Source organism: Aplidium turbinatum, chromosome 3 (genome assembly GCF_918807975.1).
Source record: "Aplidium turbinatum chromosome 3, kaAplTurb1.1, whole genome shotgun sequence".
In the NCBI taxonomy this organism is placed as follows: Eukaryota; Metazoa; Chordata; class Ascidiacea; order Aplousobranchia; family Polyclinidae; genus Aplidium; species Aplidium turbinatum.
Genome location: NC_137474.1, coordinates 34,290,277 through 34,310,520, shown reverse-complemented (window position 1 = coordinate 34,310,520; position 20,244 = coordinate 34,290,277). Strand labels below are relative to the sequence as shown.

Sequence of the window (20,244 nt, the reverse complement as noted above, 5' to 3'; positions counted from 1 at the left end):
GCCAAGTGGAGGCCATCAAATTGGAGTCTCCTACAAATCAGCAATTGTGCACTGAGCAAGTGACTGAGCGGCCAACCGAGCTTGCAACATTCCATCAAGTGGTTCAAGTTGGCAAATGATGAAACTGAAAACTCACAACTGAGTAAGCCGCAACTTGGCATGTAACAAGTCAGCATACCGTATTCAGTTAATTGCAAGCGATAACCAAGCACGTCCAATGCTAGGTGAAAATCTCATTTGCTGGTTTGGACAGTAGCTGAAATATAAATGCTGAGTTATCGATCGCATGCGGAGTGGTCTGACGGCCGTCAAATTGTACCCTGAATCTTGATAATTTTGAGTTTTCAAACGTTTTCCTCAATCCGTTTGTAAAATTACTAATTTTAATAATTCTTTTTTTTGTGTTGGTTTTCACGTTTGTTGACTTTAAACCGTGGCTTCCCCGTTTTCAAGTCAATTTCCATTGTCGATTCTTGAAAATCGATTTGAAATACACGGGATACACCGCAAGTTGAGTCATCACCAAATTTCAAATGGTGCCGTGATCACGTGATGTACGTCACAAATGGGGGCGTGTCAGAGTTTGTATCTGTGCTTGCCTGGTCTAACGATTTTGCGCACGACGACACTTTCCATAACGCAGCCCAAGGAATTTCGTTGGCGTGTTAGTTTTTTGCTAATACGAAATTGATCAGAACAGTACCATGGCAACTTGGTTTTGGAAAGTTTGAACTGGCATTGTGTTGTCTTGAAAGAACCTGTGCAGACAGATGTAGAGGAAAGGGCTTTATGAGGAACAAAACAATTACATGTGTGCTGCAATTCTATATTTCATGTGTGCAATGCTAAAAGTAAAAATTCGTTTTTTGTATAAACAAAATCTTTATGGGATTTTAGGATTAAAGAAAAGAAAAAACGAGAAATTTTAGACATGGTTTCAAGAAGTTTGAAAAACTTTTAAATTATACCAAAGACAGGCAAGACACAACAATAACACAGGGTTGAGCATTACAACAGTATATTACATATTTACAAATAGTTCAACATATCAAACGTTTTCGACTTAACTTAAGTCCTCATCAGGAATCTGTAAATAATTATAAACTACAATAAATTTCACTTCTTGACAGTGACTACCGTAACTAACTAAAAGCATCGAGAAACACGCACGATTGAAAGCACTGGAGTGGAAAACATACAGACAGACGAAAAATTACATTAAGAAAAGGCAACTGCATGATTAAGTTACAAACGAATTTGCACCACGGAGTACGTGATACAACTAGGCTAATAAATATTAAGGAGAATGGAGGCGCCACTGGCAAATAATTGTTTGTTTAGATTTGGATTGTAGCGTTTGATTAACAACGCTTCCTGAATTTTTGTGTCAAATTGGGATTTGCCTTTGCGTAAAATTTTAAATGAGTCAGCAGAGAATTTTTGATCTGTGCAAAAAGAACAATCCATGATATGGTCCTTGATGGCACTTTTCTTTAAGTCTCTAAAGTTCAGATGCTCCCGTACTCTCGTGGTCAAATGTCTGGTGGACATACCGATGTACGTCAATGCCGAATCACACGGACATGTAAAACAATATACGACATTTGAGCAGAGAGACGAAGGCGTCTGGGACTTTAGTTGAAAATACGAACTAATTTTAAATGTTTTATAAACAGGAAAAACGTCCACATCAAATTTATTTTTCATAAACTGTCCGATTTTACGAGCAAACGTTTTGGATTCTTTTCCCACACACGTGACACATTGCTTGTCCATTCCGTTTGTGGGAAAAGAATCCAAAACGTTTGCTCGTAAAATCGGACAGTTTATGAAAAATAAATTTGATGTGGACGTTTTTCCTGTTTATAAAACATTTAAAATTAGTTCGTATTTTCAACTAAAGTCCCAGACGCCTTCGTCTCTCTGCTCAAATGTCGTATATTGTTTTACATGTCCGTGTGATTCGGCATTGACGTACATCGGTATGTCCACCAGAGTCCAGACATTTGACCACGAGAGTACGGGAGCATCTGAACTTTAGAGACTTAAAGAAAAGTGCCATCAAGGACCATATCATGGATTGTTCTTTTTGCACAGATCAAAAATTCTCTGCTGACTCATTTAAAATTTTACGCAAAGGCAAATCCCAATTTGACACAAAAATTCAGGAAGCGTTGTTAATCAAACGCTACAATCCAAATCTAAACAAACAATTATTTGCCAGTGGCGCCTCCATTCTCCTTAATATTTATTAGCCTTGTTGTATCACGTACTCCGTGGTGCAAATTCGTTTGTAACTTAATCATGCAGTTGCCTTTTCTTAATGTAATTTTTCGTCTGTCTGTATGTTTTCCACTCCAGTGCTTTCAATCGTGCGTGTTTCTCGATGCTTTTAGTTAGTTACGGTAGTCACTGTCAAGAAGTGAAATTTATTGTAGTTTATAATTATTTACAGATTCCTGATGAGGACTTAAGTTAAGTCGAAAACGTTTGATATGTTGAACTATTTGTAAATATGTAATATACTGTTGTAATGCTCAACCCTGTGTTATTGTTGTGTCTTGCCTGTCTTTGGTATAAAAAAGCAAACTCTCTCCCGAAACTATATTTTAAATTATAATACGAGGGAAACAAAACTAACTAGAGCTGAGCTTTAGAAGATTGTTTGAACGCTAATATCAGCTTACATGTCCAAATTCCTTAGCAACACCGATGCTAGGATCATTTTTGTGAGGCTTTCTTTGCTTATCTTGCCACCTAACTGCAATAAATTATGCTTGTAGATTTGTGATCGCTGTTGAGGTAGCTAACAGTTCAACCGGGTTTACTTCATTTTTCTTGCTTTTATTTTGGGTCTGATAAGAATACAACGATCCCCAATCGACTATCACCACTGGAAGAAGTCTGTTCACAATAACTTCAATACAAGCACTTCAACACACATGTCGTTTGTATCTCTGTTAGTCAACTTTCTTTATTGTTAATAGGCTAATAAGCTCTTTTTGTCATTGAAATTGTGCAGTTGAACTTGGGAATAATATCACATGTGCTATAGCCTATACATGTACCGTACATAAAGTTAAATACCAAAGTTTCTTTCTACGTCAATTGTAGGCCTATTTCAGTTCGTCACAAAACAGTCGTTGTTCACAGTGGTTGTGTGAGTGTGTGGTAATAATGATCATCAAAGAGTGACATTTTATTTTGGTTCCCTGTATTCAAGCCTCGCGACTGTCTCGATCCTTGAATCAATTGGTTAATGGTGGTTGTCGACCTTGTTGAATTTTTCTTTTTAAATAAAAATTTATAAGCAAGCACGATGTGTTTATTGTGTTTTTGCTTTTTGTGTCTTTCTTTTTCGCCAACAAAACAAAAAATAAACTGAACTATATAGAAACGATGTTCAAAAATCGTGACGTGTTGCGATGAACGGTAAGTTGGTTATGTAATCATTGTGTAATCGAATGCTTAACTATTTTTTTGCTTCATTGATTTGTTGTTTTGCCCATCCATGTCCGCCCAGTGTGAAGACAATCACGTACCTGATTTAATTTTTTACATGGTGACGCGTTGAAGCGACAATGCGAAATGAAACTTTTGTTTGGTGGATTGCTAAGCCGCCAAAATGTTTCTTCAGTCAATGTTAATTTTTATGACATGTAACCTTGACAATCTTTAGTTTATTTTCAAATTGTCATGAACAAAGCAACAATCTAAAAGAAATTTTGAAGACAAAACGCGAACGTTCAAGCGTTTTCAATGCCGAAATGATAATGATTTGTTGATGAGAAAGTGTTTAACAAGGTCGCAACACTTCACAATTAGGCTATACACAGGCAATCGTGAGTTACATGATTGCAAGTGTTCTTTTTGCAATGAGGGACTGGTTTGGTGGCTGATTGCGGGTCTGGACTTGAAGCCAAACGCAAGGCCTGATCTTGCACGGCAAACAAAGACGTTTAGCAAATAGCTTTTAGTCATGCGCTGGTAGTCTGGAAAGTCCCCGCTTTCTGCTTTTCTTGTTTTTGTAGTGAAAGACAAAAAGGTCATGTGTCCAAACCAGCCATGGAGACATTCTATTCATCCAGCGATTTTTCCTATTAATTCAACGTCTACTGGCGTCGAATTATTGTAAAAAAGACTGAATTTCTGGATTGGATTGCTTCTTTGCCGTCTTTTTCATATTTAATCGTTTATTCATTAATAAACTATCAATTCATTAATAAACTATCGTCCTGGGCATGACATTAAAAACTGCAACCGGTGGGAAAGGCTCCAGTGTGGGAGCTCTGGAGTTATGGGGAATATGGAGTTACCCCTTAGTTTTCCATTACTCCGAGGTCTGCTTTGGCCCGTAGCAGTAGCACCTGTCAGGGCCCCAGCTATGGGTCAAATAACACCACTCGGCTTGTCACCTTATTCAAACCTGGATGTGTGGCAGACTGTGCGGAAGAAGCTCATCACTGGACATAGCTCAACGGACAGGAAGGCACCATCCAGTATCACAGTTGCAGAACGTGCCCAAGAGCATGACGTGACACGTAGGCGTTATGGTCATCCTGTTGCATCTCATGCTTCACCCAATCGTCTTGACCATGTCTTGCCATTGGACCTTGAAACCTGAGACAAGAGAGTGAGGTTGGAGTCCCACGCAGCCCTTCCTCACTTAAAACAAAATCACGCGCAAGTCATGATCCTGGATCAAGAAGCCCTGTTGGCCATCTTTGGAAACGAAGGGCGAACATCATCATCAAGCTGTAATTAAAAACAAAGGGTGTTGTTGTGAATCTAAAGAAGATATTTCATTTTCTTGTGAATCTAAATCTTCTATCAAATTGCCTTGGTGTTTAACGTTTTTAAAAGGAAAAACAAGGTTAGTCAACTCTGACAACATTCAGGTTTTTTGCATTCATTCAACGTCCACACATCTACAGCAAGCATCGGGTGTACTAACCAATTTCTGCAGTTTTCCACGCATCCGTGACAACTTCACAACATACGGCAACGGAAAATAGAAAATTATGTTATATTTGAGAGAGAGTACGTTCAGCAAGCGACTTCCGGCTGGCAAACACAATGTATTTACAATGAATTGGAGACGTTAAATCAATGTAAAAAAGAATTGCCTCTTTTGGCTGGGAAGGCAACAGCTCGCACTGTGCTCACTGCTCACAGGGACAGCAAAAGTTACCAATGAATTGGAGACTAAATGTTAAATCTAAGAGATAAATCAATGGCGTTAGGTGGAGTTGGTTCACAGAAACAGAACCCTGGATAAACAAAGCCCAAAACACCATTCTCGTTTTGTCAGCGTATCGGACGGACGTATTTTTCAATGGCAAGCAATTCATATTCGCAGGTTGTTAAGAGCAATGTTAAAAAGAAAGTCAAAACTATATGTATAATATACCAAATTGTTTAAGATTTAAAAGCAGAATAGAAGTCAGCTTTCTAGAACAGAAATCTACGAAGTTATAAAGAAATATAACTTTGATAAAAAGAACATTGTCGGCATAGCTGAAAGAAAAGGTTTTGTCGAGGTTACTTGCACCGAACGACAGCACGTGTTCAATCTTCACAATGCACTTCAATCGATAGACGCCCTCTTGAAAGTGGGGTTGTACCACTACGATCAAATCGATGTGAAAATTAGATGGTAAAGGTTGTTTATGGTAGCCACTTTAACAAGCCGAAATTCTGCCACTGAAATTGATTAGAATGAAACCGCCAACCAATCATAAGCTACGGTTTAAGTGACGTAAAGAATGGCGAAAAGAAGACAATAGAAAGCAAATTAAGTGATGGATTTTTTGTCAGCTGGTTGGGTTAGGGCTAGAAAGTAGTCATTTCATTGACGCGGGTTCGATTCTCACTACTGCTATTGCTCTTTTTCTTCTGTAATTACCAAATAAAGTTCAAAACAAGCATTAACTCTCTAGATGAGTGCGAGAAGGATCACAATTGGACGGTAGCCTCTTATAACATGTTCTGATTGGTTGGCGGTTGCATTGTAGTCATTCGCAGTGGCAGAATTTCGACTTGTTAAAGTGGCTACCGTTGTTTATACTAAAAACTAGTTTATGAAGCTCGCTTGATCAGTCTTTACAATGCTTTACCACACATCTGCTTTCGAAAACAAGGACACACCTTGTAATATCTTGTTCATTGATTTTAAGGCTTATTTAAGTTTTGTTGCCATAGTCTTACTTGGTGGATATACAGTACAGTAGTTGTTATATAATGTCTGAGCAAGAGCAAGCATCAGAAAGACTTTCGAGTTTGGAAGACAATGACGCCAATTCATTTGACAGGTAATTCTGAACATAAAAGCACTGCACACAAATTATTTGATTACTGCGTATTGTGTTCTCTAAGAGTTTAAGTCGAGTAGGCTATGTTAGTAAAGCTGCCTCAATGATGTAACAACTTTGAACGATATGAACATATTATTTAAGCACATCTATTGTAAACGAGCAATATTACAGTTTGCAAGTGTTCTTCCGATTTTGAGTACAGAAAACTAAGTATTGAGATTAAAAATCAACAGCTTCTCGTTATCATTAAAGCTGGAGAAGCACTGACCTAAAATTAAACCTTTGTTTCGTCTTCTTGGTGTTGCGAAGAATTATAACTCATGCGAGAATCTACAAAGTTTATAGGTTGCCCATTGCTTTAAACTTAGGTTTTTTTTCTGTAAAACTTTTCACATTGATTGGAAAGTTGTAATGAGCGTAGCCTAAGTTCATGAAATATTACATAGTGTAAATGTTACTCAGCAGGAGGAATATGTGGGACAATTCGATAAAGAGCCTACCAGCAATGGGTACACCAGCCACTGCACAAAACAACGTTAGTCAGGTAAACGATACAAATGCCATTCTTTTATTGCTTAACTTCTCCTAGTTTGGTTTTCATAGCTACCATTGGTTGCTATGTGCCAGAGAAAATAGCATTGATTGCTAGAGGAGCTCCACAAGAGGCTGTAGGATGAGGATGGTCATTTATTTTTGTTGGGATGTGAAACGTACATAAAACAAAAACGTGCAGTGTGCATCCAATGAGAGAGTGCGAAAGACCGTACCACTAAAAAGGCGTAGGAGGTCGTCGAGTCTGCACTCACTTACGATTCTGTAGAATGAGTAAACTCGATTTTTTTTCAAAATCTTTTAAATTTTATCTTTTTTTGGAAGGCAATGAATAACTATGCTAACTATATTAACAGCTGGTTTGTTAGTTAGTTGAACCTAAACATCCGGAGCTTGTTTCAAGTCCCGAGTATATTTGTTGGGATTCAGTGTTACAATTGTGAATCAACAACTATTGGTTTTAGTATTGCTATTAGAACAATCTGTGATAGCTCTCAATTAATTGTTCTTCATTATATTGTACTCAATGTTGACCAGACCGATTTGTCATAAACCAACCAGCAAAATCTGTCTGCACTTATGGAGAAATGTTAGCGTCAGCAGTTGGGGTCGTTGAATTAATGTGAAAATAACGATTTTGTTTGCTGGAAATGTGTTTTATCTTATCAAAAAATCAGCTATCTTACTCACGAAAGGTCTGAATAAAACCTGAACATCGTTTTATTTCATCATTTGACATTCAGTCGATTGTTTTTCGATGATCAGCAGTTACTCTTCTTTATTATTTACTTTTTTAATTTTGCACAGGATGACAATTCAGGTGTTCTTCGTCCGAAGTCTTTGGAGAAGTTGTACGAATATCAAATTAGGTTATTGACCTTAAATCCAATGGAATTGAAGAATCAATTGCCTTCGTTGGTAAGTTACACATTGGTTACAATCACTTCCAATTGGTTAAGCACTAGTTGTATTTATTACGATACTGTATGATGCTGTTTCAAGGACTGCATCAAATGATTTAAGCCTATGTAGTTTTGTATCTGCGCTGGCTATCAAGCTTGTCAGACGAAAGGTCACCAGCAGTTTGAAACAAGCCTTTTTTATCGAAACCAAATAGTTTGAAAATCCGAATCAAAGGTACTTCAAAACTACAAATTACGTTAAAAACATTTTTACACAGTCGTGTGAAAGCAATTCTGGATTTGCTGACTAAATCGTGTGAAGAGAGCATGTGCATAATATTTCTGGCGAAAAGCATGTCAAGACACCGTGGAAGAGTTGAAGGCTGTACAATTTAGTGCAACACGAGAGCAAGACAAGGAATTTAGCTTCTAACCAAAATATTTCCGGTTTGAACTGCCGTAGTCATTAATGAGATACGGTACCAAGCAAAAGAAACTTCTATTATGTACTTTTTTGACAGGTGACATCAAAGTTACTTAGCTAGGATAGTCGCATAAAATGCAGGGTTATGGAGTCGGAGAGATTTGGGCTTATCCGGAGTCGGAGTCTTTAAAAAAAAATATGACTCCGGCTTGACATAAAACAATCATCATCTGCCATCATTCATTTTGCTTCAAAGAAGTCTAGTCTTCATCCCGAAACATCGGGATTGACCAGTTGTCTGCAGCGACTTCTCCATCTCTGTTATTGGCATTTTCAAATTTTTAGGTTTCTTTTTGTTATGTCATCTTTCACGTTGTCATCCCACGTTTTGTTTGGTCTTCATTTTTTCATATTTTCTGTCACTACCTTATTCCAAACTCGCTTTGTCAAATTGTACCCATCCACTCGCTTTTACCGAGATCAGTAACAAAACGATAAACAATAAAAATTTTGTTTGTAGGGGGAAAGCCGTGTATTATGAACCCCTAACAATAAATGTTCCTAATTTCACAACTTCAATGAAAATATGGACAATATTAACAGAACAGCAAGCTAACATGCATACCTATTCCCCATCAATATATTAGTATGTAATATTTTGCAATAAAAAAGTTATTTCAATTTTATTAATTTACCAAAAGAGTTCATATTACACGACCCTCTGTGTAATATGAACCCCTGTGATGTGTAATATGAACCGCTTTGAATCATTGATGAACAGAAGTGGATTGACTACACAAAAACTGTACTAAAGCAAGCCACATTACGTGTGCAGCATAACAAAATTTATTACCATAAGGTTTTCAAATAATTTACACCAATTTTAGTAAACATGCACTCAGGGCCGGATTTAGCTGATGGGGGCCCGGGGCACTTTTAGATCGGGGGGCCCGGGGCACTTTTAGATCGGGGAGCCCCCTGCAAAAAATTTTTTCAAGACCACGGCGCGAAAAACCACCTCTGCGTCTACAGTAGCATTAATCCAGCACTGCACAGCATTTTGCAGAAACTTCAAAGGCTGAAAGGAAGAAAAAATAACACAAAATCACATTTTTTCCACGTAGGGGGGCCCTTCAAAAGTCAGGGGGCCCAGGACACCTGCTCCCTCTGCCCCCCCCTAAATCCGGGCCTGCATGCACTACTTTTTAAATTTAAGCATTAAATTCACAAAAAGATAAGCAACATTAATCAAATGACGTGCACTGCATTGAGAATGCTGGTAAAATTGAAGTCTGAACCCTAGTTTACAGAACCCAGAACCACCCCAGTTTACAAAAATTCATTACACCATCATAAAGCACTTGGTAATATGAACCAGGGTTCATATTATTCGTAAGGGCCCCAAGTCAGCATTTTAACTGGTGATTCCAGTTAAAATGCTGATAATCAACTAAATAATGCATTTTTTAAACAAAACTTGTTGTGATTTCTATCATCAAGTTTATTTGAGGGTATATTAATCAAAAAATTACAAGTCCATTGATATACTGATAAAAAAACAACAATTTCTCCATCTGCAAAATAATATCACACAAGCTTTAAACCTTCATACTCTCAAAACTTCAGCAACACGCCAACTTTCAACAAGAACTTTTCCGGTCGAATGACCAGCAAACTTACTTAATTCAAGCTGTTAAAAGTCAAATATTTTTATTGCCACGTTTTCTGAAAACAACAGGGGCTCATAATACACAGCAGTTCATATTACACGGCTTTCCCCTAATCTTTTTTCAAAATATTGTTTTTTGTTCTCCATGTTGCGCTCTAAAACTTTACCAGAAAGTAGAAGTGTTTGTTTGTATTAGTTTCTGTAAAAGTCACCGTTTCAATTTCGACTCCAACTAAGGTGAAATTTAATTTAAAAATAATAAAAAGGGCGAATATAAAAAAATCTGGCAACACTGAAGGCCGAGTCGGCGTCGGAGACTCGGAGTCAGCAAGTTATAAACCGTAAAGTCGGAGGCGTATATTTTTACGCGACTTCACAGCCCTGATAAAATGTCTTTGAACAACGAACAGTTACAATGCACACAATTTACACTATTACTTAAAAGTATCTAAGTCACATTTAGGTCTATTAGGAGTCAACAGAGGGATGATGTTTTTTTAGAGTTTCCTGTAATGCAACGTTCCGAACTCCACTTTTTATTGGCATACCGTTTGGACAAACATAATTTTTTTAGGAATTTTTGATGCTATTGTTTTCGAAATTGACGTCTTTCCGTTTACGTTTTGAAATAAGAGGTGCCACCTGTTGTGCACGTGTTGCAAAGTTATGGATAGGCTGTTGCTTTACTAAAGTGATTCATGGTATAAGAAAAATCAAAGTAGTAGGCTACTTTCGCGCTGATAGATTTTTTGGGTCGTTTTTTTCTTGGATCATAAACAAATGATTGACGACAAAGCAGTTATCTACTTGCAGTGCGGTAAGATTACCTTCCTTTGAAAGTTGTACCATTTCTTTGATCAGTTTCGTAACTGAATTCATTTGCAGTTGCAAGAAAGAAGAAAGAAACTTGAACAGATAGAAAAGAATCTCAAGGAAGAGATGACAAATGTAAGTTAACAAATTTGCTTACTTTGAAACTATTAGATATTGAAATTTTCATTACAAGGTGTTTCAGATTATAATCTGCATTTATTCTGACGTTTCGTCAATCAGACACCACTGACGTCTTCAGGGAGTTAGATCAGGTAGTGACTACCTGTCTGGCATGGCATAACACAGGACCATGTTTTTGTAAATCAACTAAACATGCAAAGTGACATTCAACTTCGAAAACAAAATTATCGCACGCAAATGTTGAAACTAGTAAAAGGGAATTTAAATGCTATCAATAAACAAAAAACTCAAATAAAAGCAGAGATGAGAGTGGCTGGTATGAGTCATGGAGAATCAAATTCTACACACACCACTGCACAGTTTGCAATCAGCATGAAACCAATTTAAATACGCCAAACAAACACTTGCAACAGTTTTTTTTTTGTAAATAGCAGGTAAAGGAATACCATCGTTTCGACTTATTACATGAGGCTTTTGATTGATAAATTAACTTTCAGAAAACATTCGTTTATTATAATCACTTTTAACGTTTAGAATTTTCGCATTGCTCCATGTTGTTTTGTAATCTGAAGTTATGGCATGCTTGCAAATAGCAAATTTTTCAGGGCGTTGATGTTTCTAAGCCCTCTTCGGTTTATCAGTGTGAGATTTAAGATCTCGTTTTGTTTGGCCAACATAAATTAACTTGCAATTATCACAAGACACTTGTAAACTAAACCTCAGGTTTCACTTTCTTTTAATGGATCTTTTAAAGGCGGCAAAAGTTTAGTTATGACCAAGAAAGGTTTCAAGGGACTTCTGCACTAATTTCATTTAAGATACGCTGAATTGCGATTCATTGAACTAAATGTCTGGTAAAGAGCCTCATTCAGTTTTTAGTTTCCCTCAGTTATATTTCGATTTGGAAAGTTTTTCTCTCATGATTGACAACAAAGTGGTCATTTGATTACACTGCAATAAGATTCTTCACAAAGTTGTGCCATTTTTTTGATTGTTTTTCTAACTGAATTTATTTGCAGTTGCAAAAAAGAGTAGAGAAACATGAACAGACTGAAAAGAATGACAAAGAAAAGATGACAAACGTAAGTTCATAGATTACATAGTATGAACAATTGAACATATTGGGTATTGAAGCTTCCCTCAGTTGTATTTTTGATTGGAAAGTTATTCTCTCACTCAACAGCTGTTTTTCACTCTAAATCACACACTCTATCCATCATGACGCTCCACCACTATCCTCAACATCTCTCCTCTCCAACCCAATAAACACTTTCCCAAAACATCTACCCAAGTTACGGTAACCTTCATTTTCTCCATTATTTACGTTGATTTTTCTTTGTTTTGAAAATTCGTATTTGCATATTTCAAATATTTCATTTTCAAAACTCAAACTGCGTTTTGGTATTAATCACTGCTGCCCGAAGATGCATTACTTTTTCAACTTTGACCTTTTGAGATCTGCTTATTTAAAGCAAGATTAAGTATTTTTTTGTCTACCTCAGCCCACTTTAACGTTTTTATGACCTTATTGCATATCTGTTGCGTTCTCAGTTAGCCTCCTTAAAATTTACCATGTTGACTGCGTCGCTGAATAGCGAAAATGTCTAACTGACGTTCGAAAGCTTGTCAATTTATTACTTACCGAAGGCCCTCGACTGGTCTAAATAAAACACTTAATTGACATCAATGAAAGCTAATAGCAGTAGCAGATTGACTACATTTACTAGATAATTTGAGCTGTGCTTTTTTAAATTATTGTTTCTATTTGGCTAATACTGTGTTTTGCAATTCAATAACTGTGTTTTTTTAGATGAAGGATACCATTGAAAAGCTTGAGAAACATAACAAAAAGCTTCAAAAGCAACTGATAGAATCCCAGAAACAAACTACTAAGGCTGAAAAAAATCTTGCCGAACAAGTAAAGGCAACAGAAAGTATTCGATCGAAGTTGGTGAAACGAACAGATGAATTTCAACGTGCCAAAGCTGAGTTGGCGGAACAGACTAATGAACTTCCACTTGCCACAGAGCAGTTGGCACAACGGACTGGGGAACTTCAACACGTTGAAACTCAGTTGGCACAACGGACTGGCGAACTTCAGCACGTTGAAACTCAGTTGGCACAACAGACTGGCGAACTTCAGCACGTTGAAACTCAGTTGGCACAACGGACTGGCGAACTTCAGCACGTTGAAACTCAGTTGGCACAACGGACTGGCGAACTTCAGCACGTTGAAACTCAGTTGGCACAACGGACTGGCGAACTTCAGCACGTTGAAACTCAGTTGGCACAACGGACTGGCGAACTTCAGCACGTTGAAACTCAGTTGGCACAGCGGACTGGCGAACTTCAGCACGTTGAAACTCAGTTGGCACAACGGACTGGCGAACTTCAGCACGTTGAAACTCAGTTGGCACAACGGACTGGTGAACTCCAGCTTGTCGAAACTCAATTGGCAGAACAGGCTGAGGAATTTCACCGCAACGAAGCTCGATTCACGGAACAGGCAGATTTACTCCGCCGCACCGAATCTCAATTGGTGGAACAGATGAATGAAAGTCAAGTCCTTCATGAACAGTTGGTGGACCGTACTCTTCAAATGCTGGAAATAAATGAGCAGAACGAACTTCAAAATGATGAACTTCAAACCCTTTGGGAGCAGTTGGTGGACCGCACTCTCCAAATGCTGGAAATATGTGTTTTCTTCACCACTGATCAACAAGTATGCTAATGTTCTGCTGTGTATTAGGGTGATATAGTGACGAAGTAGCCTTTTCATTTTTACTATTGCACATAAATATTGTCCTGTTGGACTTTACAACGTTGATTCTAAAGTTTTTCAGGAGAGATCAGGGACTAGTGGGACAAAAGTAGCCTTTTCTTTAATAACTCAAATAATATACGAACAATGTGTACCAAACCACATTTTTTATAAAATTTCACCTTTTGCTCATATCTACCAAACATTCAATTTTCATCTACCAAACATTTTGATGTTTATTTTCAAGTTTTAAATGCCGCACTAAAGTTTCCCACTGGTGCCTAACATAAGGGAGCAGTGGGACACTTTAAAAATGCAATGCAAAAAAACGAGAAACTTGAAACTTTGTGCAACAAGAAACTTGTTCTGTTGAGAATGAGCGATCTTCCTGGCGTCAGCACTACCTGACTACTACACTCGACTGCCAAGAAACACAAGAAACTTGTTGCCTATAAAAAATAGAAATTTTGCATTGCTTTTATGCATGCAATTGTGTATTATTGGCATTGTTGCGACACTTTACAAAGAAGCGTTGAAATAAATAGTTTTAATGGATTGACTCAACAAAACTCTCAAACTTACAAAACAAACACTATTGAAAACAAAATAGAATACACAATGGAGTTGTTTAGATATTTCATGACTTTTTTGAAAAAATGAATTTGTCAGCACCATCTCATTGTATTATATATGTTGTATATGTAATATGTATACATAATATATTAGAGTGAACATAAACTATTAACTACGAACGTTTTCGGCCATACACATGTTAGCCCTTCTCAAGTAACAAACAAAAAATAACTGATTTTTACAACTACATTGAAAATAAATAACTGATCTGCACAGTGAATGAAAAAAAAAAACGAAATGCATGAGAATGAAACGGCAAAGCAGAGGAGAAAGGCACATCACAGGCGGTTAATTGCGCGAGGCAAAAGAGCATCATGTGACGAATTTAGAAAAAGGAATTAAGAAGAAACATGTAATTAAATTAAGAAAAAACAAAAACATTAAGAAAAAACATTTAACTTGGTTTTATCTCTCTATGGTGAAGAAAGTCACCTCTCTACCAAAATTGCATTAATACGTATACTAGGGTGTTTCATTTTTTCACCATTTTTGAAATTCAAAATGGGTCCCATCTGGTGGTATTTGGGGTAAAAAGTTTACACCCCAATTTTTTTTCAATTATGACGTCATATTGAGGTGGTCCACGAGGTAAGAAATTTTTGGGCTTCAAAATCTCGAAATTTGGCCGTATTTCCTGAACCACTCATCATAGATCGACGAAATTAGTGTCAAAATACGCAGAAGGGTCTGTTTCCTATACCTGATGTAGAGAATATTAAGGTCTACCTGTTTCAGAAAAAAAGTTATTTCAAAAAATCTAATTTTTGGTCTATTTTCTCCTGATGAACAGAGATCAGGTGATCAAGATTAAAAGTTTTTCTGTATTTTTTTACTCTTGGAAGCTGCTATTGCGTAATAATAGTCCTTGTTCGTTTCGCAAGAGATGAAACGATAATAATTGAAGCTGAAGGTACCGCCGGTACGCAACTTTCCAAAAGGTACCATTTCTCTCCAATTCCTTGAAGTTTTGCATCGACTTACTAATACTTGATGCCATAGTGACAATTAATCAAAATCTAAAGCAGGTGAGCAGCATACCTCTTCCTCAACGGTTGCATTATAACAGTAATGCCTTCTATTATTACCGTTTCATCTCTTGCAAAACGAACGAGGACTATTATTACGCAATAGCAGCTTCCAAGAGTGGAAAAATACAGAAAAACTTTTTATCTTGATCACCTGATCTCTGTTCATCAGGAGAAAATAGACTGAAAATTGCATTTTTTGAAATAACTTTTTTTCTGAATGAAACAGATAAACCTTAATATTCTCTACATCAGGTATAGAAAACCGACCCTTCTGCGCATTTTAACACTAATTTTGTCGATCTGTGATAAGTGGTTCCGGAGATACGGCCAAATTTCGAGATTTTGAAGCCCAAAAATTTCAAACCTCGTGGACCACCTCAATATGACGTCATAATTGAAAAAATTGGGGTGTAAACTTTTCTCCCCAAATACCACCAGATGGGACCGATTTTGAATTTCAAAAATGGTGAAAAAATGAAACACCCTAATGTATACGTTTATACTGTCCCACAGGTCCTTTAACACAATATCCCACTGGTGCCTGAACCCCATTTTCAAATATTTTGCCTCTCAGACCAAAACTTGAAAAAAACTGGTTTTGCAGTTTTTGCTTAATGGAAGTATAATACAAGTTATAAGTATGAAATCAACCTAAAAACTACTTCCTACTATGTCATGGTTAAATCATTAATAAATCAAAACTACAAAAGAAACCTGACCACTTCTGTTTACTTCAACAAGTGAAAAAAGCTCTTTTTGATGCTTGAACAACAAAAAAATTTGCCATCAAATTACGTCAAACGACATTGACCAGTATCTCGTTTCCACACGCAAATTTTCAGTCATTTACGTTCACCACGGTTCAACAAAACGGTAGTGTCCCAATGATAAAACGTCCCACGAGTCACCGATCTCCCCTACGATTTTGAACGTCGCATGCAATTAAAAATGCGATTACTTTTCTATCAGTCATTTTTAGTGTGAGAATCAGTCTGCACTCTTTATTTTGTGACGGTGAATCTTCATGTGACATAATTTTTTACAACTTTTTAACAATAGTCTAACTGAAAATTTCTGGACGTTCTGTTCTATCATCTGTCACTGCTTGTTCAGATTGTAACAGTTGCAAAAAGCAGTGCAAGATAGGAAGACATCATGTTTTTTTTAGAACATTTTTAGTGAGATTAAAAAAATCAGGCTGCTTCTTCTGCCAGCCATGTAGAAACTGATCAAGCAATGAAGTGTACTCCCGAAGAGGAGATGTCCATCACCAAGCGATATTCTACCAGTTGAAGTATTAACTTGAGGCCAGTCACCGCTTAATTCGAATAGGCTTAATCAAGGTTAACCTTTTGTAGCGGTACATTTATGGACACTCTCAAAGAGTTCAAGGATGTTATCTCGCCATGCTTGATGCGAGTCAAAGGCAAGTGCGTCGAGCAAGAGCTGCCCAGAGATTGGTTGAGCAGGAGAGGGATGATGCTCTTGAAGCGCTCGACGCGGCTGACAGAGATAACGAAGAATTGGAGCAAAATGTGAGAGAACAATTTTATCGCGTTTTTGTTTAGTTTATCATTGTCCAGTGGAGTTGCTATTACAGTTATCACACTCCTTTCTGGAATGGCTAAAAACAAAAGTAAAATCATCTACTATCCAGGATATAGATTAAAACCGCTTCTATGTGTACGTCACTGTCATCGAACAACTTACCACCGTTCTTTGAGTTTACGCGATTTCATAAAGTTAAAAAATGTTGCAACTGTTTGATCATAACCCAATAAACGCTTAAATTTACTTCATGTTGATTTAACTCCATTGCATAAAAAAAATAAAAATAAAAAATAAATAAATGAGATTTATAACACTTTGCCTCCATTTTAGCGTAGCCAACAATCTGAACTGCTCATGAACCTGTTGGAGGAACGCAGACAAGCTCCACAGGTTGTTACTTTGAGTTCATGCATATGATTTGGTCATGGCACTGTAATTGGTTTAAAACATTTGCTTTATCGTGGAATATGAAATCATCGGGCCATGTGTTGCCCGGAGATTTTTTTCTTATGGCATAAACTATAAATAATAATTGTTCTCCTGGAATTGAGGCGATTTGAGAATTGGAATTGAGTCACTTTCGCATACTTGTCGAATGGCGATGCTTGAGCTGTCCCAGTCACTGAAGTTATCTTTTAAATGTTAGAAGTTTTCTCATTCTCGATTTTACCACCAGAGTAACGTCACTGACAATCCCCTGTTTCATACACATCTGGTTCCAGAAATATTTTCATTCACCGTGGTGCATACACACTGGCTTACAACTCCCTTTGCAGCTTTGTAGAAGCCATGGATCAAAACAATTTGTGATCCAATCACTTGCAATAAAATATCTCACAACATACGGAGTTTTTTTTGAGATTAGTCGCTTGTGTGTATCAAAAATCTAGATGTGTATCTGTCTAGTCAACAAAGCTAAAAATCAACCGTAAAAAGTTTGATCGACTATTTCTAATAGTCGTAGCATATATCTCATCGCAATTCGCATTTTTATCTCATTTCAGACATTCGCTTTGGGATTCTTCATTTCGCATTTTGCTGCATGGTCAGTAGAATGTGAAACGAAGTTCGAATTGTTTTCCGCGTTTCAATTTGTTTCACTTTTTTCGCAGGTAAACCAGGTCTTCGTCAATCAAACATTCAACCAAGCTGCACTAAACATCAACATCAATGGCTGACTTTACAGCTCAACTCGTTCTATTGCTACTTGCACTTTGGTGGGGTTGCAGTGACCTGGCCAAATTGCTTGATTCTTTAAGCCCCGGTTGTATATGTAGTCACGCTGACGTTACATGCATGATTGCTACAACGGCCGATGGTTGCATTTTACGTGTCTTCGGAGCCAGAGGTAAAGAACAAGAAGAGCATGTAGGTTCGGGTTTTCCAACCACGACTTATTTTAAAACTAATCTTCCATACCCGTGGATGGCAACACTCCATCAACTATGTTATTCCCGTTCTTTGCTCCTGGTTTGTGAGGCATAATCATGGTTAGAATGAAACTGTTTGCCGTTGCAACCAATGCTAGTAATCACCGTGTGAAGTGTGTTTGCTATTAAACGGGCATATCCAATGATTTACTGTTGTATCGTGTCAGATATGGCTACCAAAACATGCCTCGAAATAAACCCAAAACGTTTGCTCTGTCGATTTGAACTTCCAAGTGACGTCACTGCTGTACTACATCGCAGAATAAAAAAAATGTCATGTAGGCACTGCAGTGTTTTAACAACGAATTATGAAGGTAATAGCATTTTTTTGTCTCTTTACATATCTAGTTGAAAATTGCTTTTTTTTTGTTAGCCGATGCGTTTGATGTCAATGGTAAATTTTAGCTGGTCAATTTGAATCTTATGCTTTATTGCATTACTGAGCATAAAGTAAGCTGTGCCCCATTTGGAACTCTGACCAACAATTTGTAAATAACAGCGTAAAATATTAAGGTTTTCTGTGGACGCAAATTAATAACTTGTTTGAAACAATAATTACAAAATGTCTTGAGTGACTAAGTCATAAATCGTTTTATCTTCAACCTGTTCATGTTCTAACAACGGGGGTGCACGCTTAACTTCATTTATTTGAAAAATAAACTACATTCCGTTTTCATCAATTCACGCGTATTTGCTAAGAGATAGAGATCTTGTGGTGGAGAAGATGGTTAGGCTCCAGTGCCAGTCGGCTGAGACCGAGTAGCTTCTTCGCGACATAGCTCAGCAGGTTGGATGCCAGCGAGAATAGGGAGATTAGGGTGTCCCACTTTTAGGCGACTTTTCAGGAAAATTAGGTTCAGGTCAAATTCTGACTGGATTTTCGTCACTGATTTCAAAAATGACATTATTTTTTCATTATGACGTCATCTTGATGCGCCAGTTAGCGGGTATTTGCTATGTTGGGCCTATCACGAATATGGCAAGAGCTAGAGTGTTGGAACTTGCGCCAAAATGACCGAAAGGGACGATTTCCTATTTGTTGTCAATACAATATGAAACGCTAACTGCAACAGAAAAGGAGTTATTTTGAAAAAAACATGTTTTTGCTAATTTTTGGACAAAAAAATGAGAAACACGGCAATTTTGCTACAGTGACGCTTTTATTTCGGTTGTTAAGTTGCTGTGCTGCGCCACATTGTTTAACAATTAAGTATAGTGGTAGTAGTCCAGCATATTGTATTTACAATCGATTATATACCTCAGCACTGATTTCTACATGCATGTTGCAATTACTAATACTAGCCAACTTTAAACCCTTGATCATTTCGTTCAAAGATCTATCAAAGAAAAACACCATTCAACAACACAACACAGTTCAATGGGATTATTTATCACACCATTGCTCAATTGGTTAGCGCGTCACTTCTGGAACGAAGAAGCTTCAAGATCAAGCGGCGCTGGTTCGACTCTCGGGGTGTGCGCTTGAGCAACGCACGTTAAGGACTGCTTTCCATTCAGCGGCATCTAATGGATGGAATAGTTCCCGGCAACAAGACTTCAACAATCGGAAACTTCACTCTGTCAATCTCGGTGACCGGGCCTGCGTCAGTGATTCAAAGCCTCTACAAGTATGCGAAACTGCCAGGATTAAGCTCTACAGTCTACAAGAAGCTTTCCCAGTCCGAGGATAAAGATAAAAATTCAATCAAAACCATACTGTGCAAAGCAGCACAAATGCGCAAGCCAGATCATCTTGGTCATCTCAAATCAAGCCGTTCACAACGCGTTTCAGTCTGCCAATGAAGCGCTCTGTTTCTCAATTGTTGTTGATCATACGCCAAAACACTGATGGAGATGAAAAACATGCAATGCATGGAGCCATCTTACTTTCTTCAGAGAAAAAATCACGTAAGTTGCCACGCTTCAAAAGCGTCTGCTCGATATCAACGTTTCTTGGAAAACTTTTCTATCTTGCCGCATCAGCAGCAAAAGGCGGAGCTTCAGCGTGAGAACTTAAAGCAACGTT

General features: G+C 37.5%; 1 protein-coding gene across 3 annotated transcripts; it reads left to right on the top strand.

Moving 5' to 3' along the window:
- Positions 1–6,014: 6,014 nt before the first annotated feature.
- LOC145767449 (uncharacterized) lies at positions 6,015–18,884 on the top strand. 3 transcript variants are annotated; one of them, XM_082579270.1, is made up of 9 exons: positions 6,082–6,311; positions 6,780–6,858; positions 7,674–7,784; positions 10,747–10,809; positions 11,835–11,897; positions 12,626–13,537; positions 16,596–16,772; positions 17,119–17,178; positions 17,901–18,884. In XM_082579270.1, the coding sequence occupies exons 1-9, from the start codon at positions 6,241–6,243 to the stop codon at positions 17,964–17,966; spliced, it is 1,602 nt and encodes a 533-aa protein (XP_082435396.1). In that variant the 5' UTR covers positions 6,082–6,240; the 3' UTR covers positions 17,967–18,884. The 3 variants fall into 3 exon arrangements, with proteins under 3 accessions (XP_082435397.1, XP_082435396.1, XP_082435395.1); XM_082579269.1 differs by having other exon boundaries at positions 6,083–6,311; positions 6,777–6,858; XM_082579271.1 differs by lacking the exon at positions 17,119–17,178 and having other exon boundaries at positions 6,015–6,311; positions 6,777–6,858.
- The last annotated feature ends 1,360 nt before the right edge of the window (positions 18,885–20,244 follow it).

Excerpts from the sequence above, each read along its gene's own strand:
- LOC145767449 (XM_082579269.1), top strand. The coding sequence starts at position 6,241 with ATGTCTGAGCAAGAGCAAGCATCAGAAAGACTTTCGAGTTTGGAAGAC. Across the intron at positions 6,312-6,776 it reads GACGCCAATTCATTTGACAG|CAGGAGGAATATGTGGGACA; the intron begins GTAATTCTGAAC and ends AATGTTACTCAG. Across the intron at positions 17,179-17,900 it reads AACGCAGACAAGCTCCACAG|GTAAACCAGGTCTTCGTCAA; the intron begins GTTGTTACTTTG and ends CTTTTTTCGCAG.